General features: G+C 41.7%; 1 protein-coding gene across 1 annotated transcript in view; it reads left to right on the forward strand.

Annotated features, from left to right (window-relative positions):
- cttnbp2 (cortactin binding protein 2) overlaps positions 1-15,171 on the forward strand; it is a gene marked incomplete in the record, with an annotated part of 117,887 nt that overhangs the window by 68,483 nt on the left and 34,233 nt on the right. The window contains 1 exon segment of the mRNA XM_034208415.1: positions 12,097-13,519. Coding sequence (XP_034064306.1) covers positions 12,097-13,519 — 1,423 coding nt within the window.

A 15,171-nucleotide genomic window follows, 5' to 3' on the forward strand; every position in this document is an offset into this window, starting at 1 on the left:
AAGTCGAGTCAACTTTATCGGTAATCTTTCAGTTTGTGTGTACAGACAGAGAGATCGAAATACCGTTTCCCACAACCCCGAATACAAATATATAAATATATGTATACAAATATGTATATACCTATATATACATTAGTGCAAGACTGTCCATAGCAGCGTAAAAAGTGTCTGGTGCTGGATTTGAGTGTCTGAGTGTGTTGGGTGTTAAAAATACCACTGCTAGAGTCAATGTGTGTGACTCCGGGTAATATTATGAATACAAACATCATTTGGTTGCCTGTTGACTGGGGGGGTTTCTTGTTTGAGTGCTGAGAGTGGGCACACACATTTCAGATTGAACAAAGTATCCAACAGTAAGTGTCTGTGGAGATTTTAATTTGTCTCTTATTTTACACATTTCACTTTTAGATTTCTGATGCAGAGTAGAGCAACACGTCTTCTTGCCTTTTTTCAGGCTAAATGGCGTCCTGCTTGTCGTCTTTATGTCTTCATAATGTGCCGCTTTCTGACAGGCAGGACTAAAGACTTTATGCATATAGTATTAAAGAGTTACACTTTGTATTTGCTCTGTTTCCAGATTGTGTGAATGACAGTATGACAGTTTTGTGATAAATGTTCTCATTAAAAATGTGATTTGGATTTTCTCACATTAGTACATTTACATAGCGTTTAAAAACAAAGCATGCAGTGTGGGAGAATGCATGTCTTTGAGATAGACTACAGAGTATTCATTTATTGAGGCGCATAAAGAGGCAGATGTTCTTCGATAGCTTCCAAACTCATCTATCATTTCCCGTCATCATTAATCCCTTCTTGGCTCGTATATCACTCATTAATCTCTGAGCGGGGGGGAACTCTGCATCAGTTCATAAAGGCTTCATGTTTGAGAGGGAAGGTCTACCTGCTGCTGCTGAGAGAGGAACGACACTCAAACAGGAATATATACTGTATTTAAACTGGGGGAATGTGGCTTTTGAGACAGTTTCTCTATTGTAGAATACAAATAAAATAAATGCAATAATCAGATGGGATAAAATAAAAATATTTTATATAAACATAAGAAGTTTAAGGAAGTGAAATATCCCAAAACAAATAAATACAATTAAATAAAAAAATATTCAAATAAATATAAGAAGTTAAAGTAAAAATGTGCAATGAAGTTAAATATATTATGTATTTTTAATGTATAAAGATAAGAATTTAGTAAAAAAGGGAAATAAATAGATATAATAAAATAAGAACATTTCTATAAAAATAGTTTAATATCAAAATAAAATAACATAAAATGAAACAAATATATATTCAAAGATAATCACTTAAACATAAAATGTCCAATAAAATATTTAATAAAATAAAAGTATTAATGCAAACATAAGAAGTTAAAGTAAGAATGTGCACATTGTACTTCACTATTTGTATTACAATATACTATAATAATTGACTTAGTTGAATACTCGATTCTGATTGGTCATTTCAGAACACGTGACACGTTGTTAATCCAGTACAGACAGACCGCTGTCAAGCACTTATTCACCGTTGTTTTCCCTGTTTCATGTGGGTTTTGCATCGCGTCGGGCTCCTGATCTGCCTGTCGGATGTTCTTTTCCCCATAATAGGCGCTAAGTACTTTTCCCAGGAATAGTTCCCGGAACTTTTCCCCAGAACTTTTACTTCCTGGAACTATCTAGTAAATCGCGTTCACACTGGTTCACACTGGTTCACACTGGTTCACACTGGTTCACACTGGTTCACACCGGAATAAGTCCCTGAGGGAAATGCTGACGTCACTTATTCTTCTTCTTCTGCTTTGGGTTTACTGGCAGGCCGCAAACCACTTCACGGCGTATACTGCCACCCGAAGTCCCCGGCCGGAAGTCCCCGGAGTTGGGGGCTGACTTCCGAGTAAATCGCCAGAACGCTGACACCTCCTCATCTCCACCGCTCCCATGTTTTATTTTGTGTTGTCATAAGTTATTCTCTCTCCGTTGGTGCACTGGGCTAATGCTAATGCTAATAATGCTAATGCGAGGATAATAAAATGGCGGCTTCATAAAAACTTTTCAGAGTTTTACGGGCCGTGGTTTGCAATTCGCCCAGCCAATCAGAAATTGGAACCTTTTTCTCCCCAGGAAAGTACCTGCTCTCTAGCAGGCACTAAAAAGGGGTGAAAAGGTTCGCAAAAAAAAGTTCTAGTTCCAGATATTTTTGGTGTGAACGCAAAATCCCAGGAACTATCGGAACTATTCCTGGGAAAAGTACTCCGGTGTGAAAGTGCCTATAATGACCGCCTCGCTCCACATTATCCCTTACTTAATACGTGTGTGTTGATCTGATAAATAAGCTACAGTTCATTGTCTGTGTATAGAAATATCTGACCAGCTTGTATGCTGATGGAAGAGGATGAGGTGCATCTTGCATCAGCCTGTGATCTCAGAGGAAAAACAAGTCTTCTTTATTTGTGTACCAGCACCAGTTAAAATTGCTTCACATAAGGGAGTCAATGCATCACAGTGACATTTAGAAAACACAGTGAAAAAAAGCTTTAGAAAGTTATTAGACGTTACATTATATCTGTTAGTCTGCCTCTGAAGCTGCTGCACAGCTCCATGACATTTATCTAAGCCGTGGGATCTAATTTAATCCGGTCCTCCCACTCAAAGATTGATTTGAGTTCACCCTGTAATGAGAGGGAACACTTCTATTCTCATTGGATTTACAAACAAAAGCCAAAGCAAGGGAAAAGTCTGTGAAAGAGGCATATTGAAAAGCTTGTTTCATTTTTATGAACATCGGTTTTTGATTCGAAAAGCATTAAAGTGACATTTTTGGGGCATTGCACACATTAAGCTGTTGGGAATTTGAGGCAAACATGGTAGGTGTTCTGTTTGTTTACTATCAGTGTAGGAATAGGCTTGTATGACGGGAGAACCAGACTCACATGTGTGTTGCCAGGGTTATTTAGCGCCATCAATACAGATATTATATTTTATGCTGATTTGTTTCTTGGTTGCAAGTCATACTAAGGTTGCACCGCTTGGATTTTTTTGAGAGGCTCATCTCCAAAAATATGATTATTTATTATTTCTCCAACATTTTTCATTCAGAATTATATTTTCACATAATTTCCCTTCATCAAATATTTGTTTACTGCAATTTTGGATATTGCACGAGTCCATATTGTGATCAATTATTATCATTTTTGTTGAATTTTCTTTTTTTATAATGATCTTTATACATTTTTGTAATATAATTGTATTTGTTTTATTACTAAGTTTATTATTCATTCATAAATATATATTTTCTCAATTTTTTTTATTATGATTATTGTGTCATTGCGTCTCCCCTATTTCTACACTCACCTTTAAATCCTAAAAATATAGGGGGGGGGGGGACTTTAAAAGTTCTAGATTTCCTCTGAAAATCTTGCTTTTTAAATTGCAACTCTTTCTCCATCATGACTTCAAACAGCAATCAGAAATAAAACAGCTTGAGACGAGAGTTTCCCTTCCTTTGACCCTGAATTGTGTGTAAAAGTAGAGCCAGCCTCCCCTCCTCAGCACAGCTGTACTTCACTGTAAACATCAGGAATACATGGATTTGTAGGAACCCATGATGCAACAGCAAACCAACTCATATGCCGCGTGCCCTCAGAGGGTCTCCGGGTTGCCGGGTAGAGTGAATTCAACCGGATTGTCCGTGCTATCTTTATCCCCTCCATCCATTCGCAGTCTCGCTCCTTGTTCTCCCGTGAGTAAGCTGTTGAATTATCCATGAGGCGAGCTGCAGGCAGTTATACGTAACACAAGCTCAATGGGCTTATGGGCATAATGAAGACACCCCCACTCCTCCGCTCCCCCATGAATCAGTCATGAAGTCGGAGGAAGCAGACACTGTATTTGTGAATTCTTTTGGGGGTAAACACACTGCCAAAATGTTTGAGGCTGTATTTCGATGTAAGGTCACGACCCCCGCTGCTGAAATAGCTTTTTCTTAAAATAGTCCCCAGGCTTCCTCCTTCTTTCAGCCCTGTTATGTAATGGTTGCGCTATTTCCTTTCTGTTAGTATACGCACATGTTTAAATATATTCAAATCTCAAACCTTATTATTACTTTACATTACATTGCATTTAGCTGACGCTTTTATCCAAAGCGACTTACAATAAGTACATTCGACCAGGAAGACACAACCTTGAAGAAAACAGAATCATATAAGTACATCAGGTTTCATAGAGCCAAACATTTCAAGTGCTACTCAACTGGCTTTAGGTAAGCCAGTCCTTTATTAGTATAAAAGTGCTTCGTTAATAGTTCTATCGCTCGAACAACTTATGAATATCTCTCTACGATATTGTCACAAAACATAGACATGGAGAACTGTCATCCTATTTAAGACAGAAGTAATACAGTGTGCCTATACCTGATGAGATGTGAGACAGGAGTAATACAGTGTGCCTATACCTGATGAGATGTGAGACAGGAGTAATACAGTGTGCCTATACCTGATGAGATGTGAGACAGGAGTAATACGAGGTGCCTATACCTGATGAGATGTGAGACAGGAGTAATACATTGTGCCTATACCTGATGAGATGTGAGACAGCAGTAATACAGTGTGCCTATACCTGATGAGATGTGAGACAGGAGTAATACAGTGTGCCTATACCTGATGAGATGTCAGACAGGAGTAATACAGTGTGCCTATACCTGATGAGATGTGAGACAGGAGTAATACAGTGTGCCTATACCTGATGAGATGTGAGACAGGAGTAATACAGTGTGCCTATACCTGATGAGATGTGAGACAGGAGTAATACAGTGTGCCTATACCTGATGAGATGTCAGACAGGAGTAATACAATGTCTTGCTGAGAAATGTATATATCAAAATGACTGATCTTTAGATAAAGAAGCTTACTGGTGTGACTGAGAGGGAGTTTGATCGTCTTTCAACCAGAACATTGTGGGTTCGATCCCAACCCCGGTCAACATGTTGTCGATGTATCCTTGGGCAAGATACTGAACCCTGAGTTGCTCCTAATGGCCAACGGTGTGTGAGTGTGTGTGTGTGTGTGTGTGTGTGTGTGGTACTATATGAATGAGGTGTGAATGCGTGAATGACTCGTAGTATTTAAAGCGCTTTGAGGGTTCGAAAAGACTGGATAAAGCGCTATTTAAGTACAGGCCATTTTCGATTGCTGTCCTCCTTGATCAAGCTTCAATTAAAACTTCTGTTTTCTAAAAAATCAGTCTCCAGTTTCAAGCATCCTCAGTTTTTTCTACGTTATCGCTTTGAACATTTCCCAAAGTTCCCCCGGCCTGAAACGCCTCCATTGGACTCCTTTATTTACTTCCGTCTCTAAGGATATTACTTTTTTAACACTAGCGCTCTAACACATTGTACGTGATAGGCTAAGGGGTGGGACATCTCTAAGCAGTTGACCAATCACAACAGAGCCGGCCAGCTAACCAATCAGAGCAGACTGGGCTCTGGTTTCAGACAGAGGGTGAAAAGAGGTGCTGCAGCACAGGCAGTACGAGGAAAATAAAGAGCTTTTTGAACATTAGAGCATGGAGACATGTCCCAGTAGAGACACTACATACTGATATACACCTGAACATCAGCAGGAGAGGACTCTTTAAAGTAGAGACACTACATACTGATATACACCTGAACATCAGCAGGAGAGGACTCTTTAAAGTAGAGACACTACATACTGATATACACCTGAACATCAGCAGGAGAGGACTCTTTAAAGTAGAGACACTACATACTGATATACACCTGAACATCAGCAGGAGAGGACTCTTTAAAGTAGATACACTACACAACATACACATATAAAACCTTAACATTAGCATAATATGTCCTCTTTAATCCTGCCCGGTGCCAGAATCTCTAAATATGTCCTCCTGAGGCATTAGGCTGATTTACAACACACATAATCCTCACCCAATTAGCAGCTAGTTGTAGCACCTCCTTTTGAGCTGTGACTGGCGCTCCCTCAGCATCAGCTGCTGGTATCAACTCCCTGATGGTTTGGTTTGTGGATGTGGAGGAGAGGAGGGGGTCTCGTTTTGGTTACAGGGGTGTCGACTCTTTTGTTGGAGGCTTGTTAGAGCGATGGGTCTGGCAGTCGGGTGCAGAGCCTCTGTTAAGCCTCGTTACCCTCTGTGAAGCCAGATCTGAGCTAACAATAGCAGCGGCGCTCCAGAGAGCTTTGACAAGTCACCAAAATTCAACCGTTTACAGAGACACCATGTCTCTCTGAATATATAAATTAAACCCTGAGCCAAGCCATGGTTTAAATAGTTTGTGGAAATATCTATTTTGTCTTTTTAATCTCTTCTTGAGAAAATCGTTTCTGGCTAATTTTATCTTTGTGATGATGATTTGGGTTGTTGCATTACCGCAAAATGCAAGCAGTTGCATTTATCCAATACTCCATTACAGTCTATATATAAATTAGATTGAACGTTGTTTTGTTCTTCGGGTGATTTGTTGCACACTTGGACACTTAAAGTAAGCCTTACAACTCCCTGACTGATGGTATTCAGCACACAGACACAAGTCATAGTTTAGCTACAAACATTCCATATTAGCTAGCATTGGACGCTCTGTTTCACACGATACACTTGCATTGAACTGCTATACATATGTGTTATAGCTTTCATATCTGCTTTAACACTAGTTTGTTACACTAACACGTTCATTATACATCTGTGCCACTACTTTTAGACCTCTTTTAACACTTAAACTTACCTGAAAACCCAGAAACACATCACTGAAACATGGCTGCTTACATCTGTTTTATACTTGCATGGAACATAAATTATCAACAAGTCTGCTTGCAAATAACCCTCAAAAACACACAAGTCATTATTTAGCCACACGTGGTTACAAAACAGTTAATATTAGCTAGCATGTGATGCTCTTTTTCACACGATTCTTTCACACACACATACGGGTATTGGGCAGAGGGCGACACCGTACTTCCGGTATCCGCCGTTTTACGCGAGGTGCAAGCAGGCCAAGGGTTTAGCCGTACACCGTCTAGGTGTTGCTCAGCTTCCTATACTGAATATCATAGTCTATTGCCTTAATCAATATCTAGTCAACTCTAAAATACCACATATATGCAATGGCATGATAATATTATTGTGACAAGTGGGGTATTCACCTGGTGTTTCCAGAAGATAGACGTAGATGCAGCCAAAATCAACGCAGTCTGTAAGGGCAATCGGACAACCCACACAGCTCTAGTTTACGCTGGTAACGACCTAGAGCACACCCCTCAAGTCCAGAGATGTAATCCGAAGACATGCAGCGATTTCTTCGGTCGTTAATTCAGAAAAAAAACCTAGTGCGCTCTGCCTTAGCTAGCTGTTTATGTTTGCACTTCCAGGATATTTGCACCTCCATGAAAATGGCGTATTTATATATATATATATATGGTGCGTGTTGCATTGTGGGTAGCTCGTGATGTCACTGTGTGTGAAAGAATACACTTGCATTCAACTGCGATATAGCTTTAGTATCTGTTGTGTAATAGAAGCTGCGAATGAAGAACCAAGCACAGTCTATTTCAAACTGAACCTTTACTTTATATTCCTTAAAGGCCCTGTCACACTGTCCCGAAATTGACACCCGATGGACACACGAATATGGAATTGTGAATTTCGCACGAAGATGGCCCCGAACCACACACGAAGGCAACATTTACATTACATTTAAGACATACAACTGCAATGAAAGTACCAAAAACAATTATGTTACAGTACTATGATACTGACTTTGTTCTTTACTTTATCCGTCGTTATATGTAGAAAATATTACGTTTTCTCCGTAATGTTGTTTCCATAACAACAACAACTTCCTGTCAACTGTCCTTCAAAATAATATATTATATCCTTTTTAGTTTCACAGAACACAAATTGGGTTATTTACATAATATATTTACATGATTTTGTTGTGCAATAAAACAACCCGATGGACACACGATAAAGGAAATGTTCAAATTCGGCTGTGATCGTAGCAACATCGGGCCATTCGTGAGGGCATCTTAAGCCTTCGTATGATCGCTGGTGGAGTTTCTCAGGCTCCGGCAGCAACTTCGTGAGCGGTGGCAAAATCTTTGGCATGCCAAAAAATTGCCGAAGGTTCATTTTCGTGTTGAATTCGTGTGTCAATTTTGCCCTTCGTAAGGCCATCGTGAGGGCATCTTGTTATCATCGGTGCCATCGGGCATTCACCCCGATCAGAGTGAGGGCGAATGCACCGATGATAACACGAAGTGCCTTACGAAGTTGCCGCTCACGAAGTTGCTGCCGGAGCCTGAGAAACTCCACCGGCGGTCATACGATGGCTTAAGATGCCCTCACGAATGGCCCGATGTTGCTACGATCACAGCCGAATTTGAACATTTCCTTTATCGTGTTTATCTGGTTGTTTTATTGCACAACAAAATCATGTAAATATATTATGTAAATAACCCAATTTGTGTTCTGTGAAACTAAAAAGGATATAATATATTATGTTGAAGGACAGTTGACAGGAAGTTGTTGTTGTTATGGAAACAACATTACGGAGAAAACGTAATATTTTCTACATATAACGACCGATAAAGTAAAGAACAAAGTCTGAAGATATCAGTACAGTATCATAGTACTGTAACATAATTGTTTTTGGTACTTTCATTGCAGTTGTATGTCTTAAATGTAATGTAAATGTTGCCTTCGTGTGTGGTTCGGGGCCATCTTCGTGCGAAATTCACAATTCCATATTCGTGTGTCCATCGGGAGTCAATTTCGGGACAGTGTGACAGGGCCTTAAACAGTTTCCAAAAAGAACGGTGGAAGACAGAGAAAATGCACTCGACATGCTCGTATTCAATTTTTAACAACCGGGAGCAGTCAGAGGAAGAGACATACTTGCACTTCAAAATAAAAGCATTTCTTGTGAAACGTACCTTTTAACTTATATCAAGAAATCAAATAATCAAATGTTTTACTGCCTTAAATAAAACAAGTTACAACAGTATCTGCTTTACCACTAGTTTGTAACACTAACACGTTCATTATACATCTCTGGCACTACTTTTAGACCTCTTTTACCACTTAAACTTACCTGAAAACACAGAAACACATCACTCCTTGTACCCATGCCTTGACCTACTAAATATTAAAGTGCTTGTACAGAATATTACAGTTTCCATGTGTGTTAACAGGCCCAATGTTACTGAGGGTCCCACAGATGGATGGTATTTTCCGGATGAAGCCTCACATTGGCAGTGTGTCACAGATGCAGTGAGACAGGTGGTGTGATGTGGAATGTGTGTGTGCGAGATGTTCAGATGTTTGACATACATGTGACGCTCATGGAGCACGTACAGTGTGTACAGTGTGTGTGTGTGTGTGCTGGACTGATTGATAGACGACCTGTGTTAAAAGGTATCCGGGATGATGTCAGTCTGTCACATGCGCATCACATTCACTACATTCACTAATTCTGTAACTGAAGACACCTGATGACTTACTCACGCACTCTGTTATCGGCTCATGGTATAAAAAGGCTACTGCTGCAGGTTTCTTATCAATTCATCTGTTGAATTAAGTATAAGTGATCGTCAGGTAAAAAACAAGATGATAAAATATTCAAATTAGATCTGTTAGGATGAATCAATTTGTCAATTCGTTTTATTAATAATCAACTAGTTGTTTTAAGTACTTTTTAAGATCAATTATATTCTGTTTCACCTTCTTGAATATGAATATGTTTTAGTTTCTTTGCTGTTCTATGACCTAAACTTAATATCTTTAAGTTGTGGACAAAAGAACACTGATCGAGATTTTAGTTTTAGTTTTTTATATACGTTTTACCAGGGCCGGACTGGGACAATAAGTCAGGCCGGGAATTATACATCCAACCAGGCCACTACCAGTTTTCTTTTGTGTAATTTTCCTGGATTTATTTGTCAATATTTACAGCGTTGCTGCCCGTAGTGATACCCATAAACTTTAAAACTACCCCAGAATAAACATATGGACATGGGTTACTATTTTTTTTTAAAAGTGCAAATCTATTTAGGAACCTATCCATGTGAACATATTTTAAGTGGAGGTGGACCTCAAATCCTCTAGGGGGGTCGGGGGGCATGCTCCCCGCGGAAGATTTTTTTTTTTTTAAATGTTGGACTTAAATGCATCAATCTGGTGCACTTTGAGGGGGAAATAAAGAGACTACACCCATATGAAACAGAACTGTATACATTTAAATAATCATAAAATCATAAGAACATGGCCATAGCCAATAACATACCATATCCAATATGAAAAAACATTGAAACTTGTTTATTTATTTGTTTTTGGTTCATTTATAGTTAGCATGGCATAGTGTGTCTGTGCTCCTGAACCAGCCTCACCTGTCTCGCTCCTCTCCCCCCCCCCCCCCCCCCGCTCCTCTTTGAGGCAGCAGCAAAGACTAGTTTTAGCTCTCAACAAGTTTTTAAAGTTTATCCTACCTTTTTTCACCTAGTTAACTTTTTTTTGTTGTATTATTCATGCATATTTTACTAATCACTCCCCCTTCAAATGGAAATATGTGTTTACATAAATGGTGACCAAACCGTTTGAGACCCACTGTGAACTTAGACTAAGTTAACTATCTAAACACTCAGAGAGTCCTTTACCTCACCTGAGCTGTAGTTATCAGCCTCTCAGTCTGACAGCAGAGGACTCTCCTCCACCTTGTTGACAGCTCATTCCGTTAGCGCCGCTAGCTAGCACCGGATGCTAACAATAACAATACACGTAACCAGTGCACGCGCTTTCTCTCTCGCTTGCTCGCGCCACACATACACACCCTCCCGAGCTTGAATGACACGAGACCAATCGAGGGCATTAGTGTATGATCTGTATGAAAGTGGCCATGTCGGCAGGCCACATCATGTAGACAGCCAGTCACCCTCTGTGAGGCAGAGTCAGACCCACATTTGCGCAGCGTTGCGTTCACAATACATAAAAAAAAATTCCTCAGGCCAGCAGGCCACTTAACAGGCCAGGCCATCGGGAAACCTCCCGGTCCTCCCGATGGCCAGTCCGGGCCTGCGTTTTACACACAAAGCGACTAAGATATCACTTAATATCATCATCATTTAGTTTTTAGTTTGCAGCCCTAAGTCATATTGAAATGAATAAAAACATTTTTAGAAGCTGGCGTATTTTTGTGTATCAATCGATTAATTTGCAGATATCTCTAAAGCACTCGATGAAAGCTGTATCGATCTTATTAGATCTACCAAGCTCAGGTTTTTTGGTACCAGTTCTTTAAATGTTTTAAAACATTGCGTTCTTACTGCTGCTGTGCCCTGTGTGTAGACATATACCACTTAATAACAGACTGAAAACTCATCTCTTTCGACTCCACCTCGAGCGATAGAATTACTAACAAAGAACTGCTAACAGAGCACTTATATACTAATAAAGGACTGGCTTATCTAAAGCCAGTTGAGTAGCACTTGAAATGTTTGGCTCTATGAAACCTGATGTACTTGATGATTCTGTTTTCTTCAAGGTTGTGTCTTCCTGGTCGAATGTACTTATTGTAAGTCGCTTTGGATAAAAGCGTCAGCTAAATGCAATGCAATGTAATGTAATAAAGAATCCCTTGCGTAGATCTACCAAGCTCTGTACCTGTGTTGTGATTTTTTTAGTGGTTATTTTGAGCATTTGTGAAATGATCTAATGATCGCAATGATCTATGCCTTTGTATTTATTTGTTTAACATTGAGTGACATTAAACGGAAAAAAGTCCTCATGTTAGGGAGGTGGATGATCAATCGATTAAGCAATAAATAACTTCAGCGGCTGTATCTTTTTATAGATCTATAAAATATCATGCGCGTTCTTTGGTGCATTTTTAAAACATTGCATTGATCCATATCTACATTAAGCACTTGATAAAGACTGTATCTTGTATGTAGATCTACAAAGCTCTGTACCACACGGGTGCTGGAGGATATGATCTTTTGGTGGTCTTTTTGTGTATTTATGAAATCTTGTTTAAATATGTTTCCTAACTTGTGTGTATCTCTTCCTCCAGCTGGAGATGGAGAAGCTGCAGCTGCAGAGTTTAGAGCAGGATCACCGTAAGCTGACGGCGCAGCTGAAGGACGAGCGTGAGAAGAACAAGCACATCGTCATGATGCTGGTGCGCGAGTGCAAGCAGCTGGCCACGCGGGTGGTGGAGGAGTCGCAGCGCTTCGACGAGCTTCAGGCCCGTCTGGACGAGGAGAGCCGAGCCTCGGGCCGGCTGCAGGAAGAACTCTCCACCGAGCGGCAGCGCAGCCAACAGATGGAGGCCAAGATGGAGAAGCAGCTGTCGGAGTTTGACACGGAACGAGAACAGCTGAGAGCGAGGCTGGGCCGCGAGGAGACGGAGAGCCAGAGTCTACGGCAGCAGGTGGAGCAGCTTAGGACTGAACCGGGCAACGGGAAGGACGCTGAAGTCGCCGTAGAACCTGCTGCAGAACCTGCCGTAGAACCTGCCGTAGAACCTAAAGCTGCTGCAGAACCCACACCACCAACACCTAAAGCTGTGACGTCTGTGTCCGTAGCCACAGAGCCCATCAGCTCCCGAACAGCGTCTTCTCAAACGGACAACCTGCCCCCGACTGAGATGGACGGTCCTATCTCAAAGAAGAGCCCCCTCACTGTCCCCGTCAAACCGACCCCCGCCAACTACGTGGGGCTGAGTCTGCCGAAGACGAGCGGGCGGGGGCTCGTCCACAGCAGCTCGGGGGGTCTCGTCCAGACGGAGAACGGCTCCGAGGGCCAACCCGCCCACGGCCTCCCCACCGGAGTGAGCCCTCGCGTCCAGGCCGCCCGCTACAAGTTCCAGGAACAGGACCAAAACGGCACGTCGTCCCAGAGTCCTCCGGCCCGGGACCTGTCGCCCACCAACCGGGACAACTTTGCCGCCAAACAGCAAGCCCGGCACACCGTCACCCAGGTGTTGTCGCGCTTCACCAGCCCCCCCGCGGGAGGACCCATGCGTCCGGGTCTCCCTCACTCCGCCTCAGAAGGAGGACCTTTCCCCGGACGCCTGAGCCACCCAATCGGCCTCAAGTCGCCCACGGTGGCCAGGATCGACCGGGGAAACCCTCCTCCCATACCTCCCAAAAAACCAGGGCTTTCCCAGACCCCCTCTCCCCCTCACCCCTCCATGAAGGGGGGGGTGGGGGACCGTTCCTCTGGGGGAAAACCGGCCACTCCCCAGCTGCCGCCAAAACCCGCCCTGGACCTGGTCCCAGCCCTGATGGCCTCTCAGGTGGGTGCCTGCTTCTCCCCGGGGGGCGTCCGGACCCCTGCATGTGCAGAGTGCCCCCCCATCATCAGCCCCGCCTCCACTGTCAGTAGCCCCTCCTCCATAAACCCCCCCTTCTCCTCCACCTCCTCCTCCATTAGTGCCTCATCCTCCCGTAGCCCCCGAGCCTCAGCAGGCAGCCCCCTGGCAACAGCATCAGGTAAAGGGGCTCCTCCGTGCTCCACCCCCCTCCAGATCTCCCCACTGCCTCTCCTCTTCAACTGTCTTTACACATAGCATAGCATAGCAAAGATTAGCATAGCATAGCACAGCATATCATTGTGTAGCATAGCACAGCATAGCTAACAAGTGACAGGAAAGGATGGTAGGATCTGCCTCTTCTCTTCATAACTGAAATGTAATTTAATGCAACGTAGGATCTCCCCCTTACCTCTTCTCTTCAACTGTCTTTATACATATCATAGCATAGCTAAGCATAGGGTAGCATAGTATATCATTTTGTAGCATAGCACAGCATAGCGAACAAGTGACAGGAAAGGATGGTAGGATCTGCCTCTTCTCTTCAACTGTCTTTACACATAGCATAGAGTAGCATAGCATAGTATATCATTGTGTAGCATAGCACAGCATAGCGATAAAGTGACAGGAAATGTAATTTAATTAAACGTAGGGAAGCACATGGGTCTTTCGTTTCCCCCTCTCCTGATTTTCGATATATTTCCCAGCAGTAACCCCTTCCTCTCTGAAGCTGATGCCAGAGGCTGCTCTCCTCTCCTCCCCTTCCCTTTTCCATCCTCCAGAAGCATGACAACTCCTCCACTTCCTGCACTCTTCCTGTCTCTGCTTCCATTAACTCATCACACCTGCGTCTCATGTCAGTGACGTTTCTGTTATTTATTTAATATAGATGTAGGCATTTATATTTACCTTGTGATGTGCTTTTGGTGCTACGCTTGGTTGTTTACTGTTTATTACAATTTAGGTATTTTTTTCTATAATATTGTCATCATTTCTATCTGTAAAAAAACTATTTTACTCAAACAGATGTCACAAGAACCGATCATTTAGTACAAGGTCTATGCCGAAATTCGAAGACGTAACCGTACTCTTTTCACTTATGGATTTCCAGGGTTAATGGAAAACGTCCTGGATATGTGAAACAACAACTCTATATTAAATCTGCAGGAGAATATTTACTACAGAATTACTTCTTGGTTTTACATACCCCCCTAGATGCACACATTTCACAATGAAGGAATATTACATCTTAGTTTTACTCTCAAATCAGCTGGATCACAGAATTTGGCTTAACTCTCGGCCTGATTAACTCTCTGCTCATATTCAAGATCCAGTCTTCTAATTCTTGTTGGTAATATTTCTGCTTTCGCAGTCATTATATAAGAAAGGAAAAAAAACCTAAGAATACAAGACCTAGGTTGTAATAAACTGGAACCATCCTAAAATTGTACCTGTGAATTGTGACAAGTACATATGCATTTTTTTAAAGTCCTGTTCTTTTGCAAGCAGATGTATCCCAATTTAAACGTATAAAGCTGCTCTATCTAGTAACTCAAACACGTGTTTTGTAGATAACAAATAGCCTATAATGACGTAGTTAACAAATCCTTTAGAATATCCATTGAATCCATTAAAAATGGGTACTAGTCGAGGGCCGGACTGGTTCAACGTTTATTGCAAAACGTATTGAAATGAACTTATTGCACATATTAAACCTGGGACTAACAAAGCTTAAATGATTGCCTACAAAAACAACATTAAATAATCAGTTGCATTAATTTATTATGGCTCTATCTGCAGCTTTTCCAGAGTCATTTCTTATGATTACATTTT

The sequence above is a fragment of the Gymnodraco acuticeps genome, unplaced genomic scaffold (assembly GCF_902827175.1).
Source record: "Gymnodraco acuticeps unplaced genomic scaffold, fGymAcu1.1, whole genome shotgun sequence".
In the NCBI taxonomy this organism is placed as follows: Eukaryota; Metazoa; Chordata; class Actinopteri; order Perciformes; family Bathydraconidae; genus Gymnodraco; species Gymnodraco acuticeps.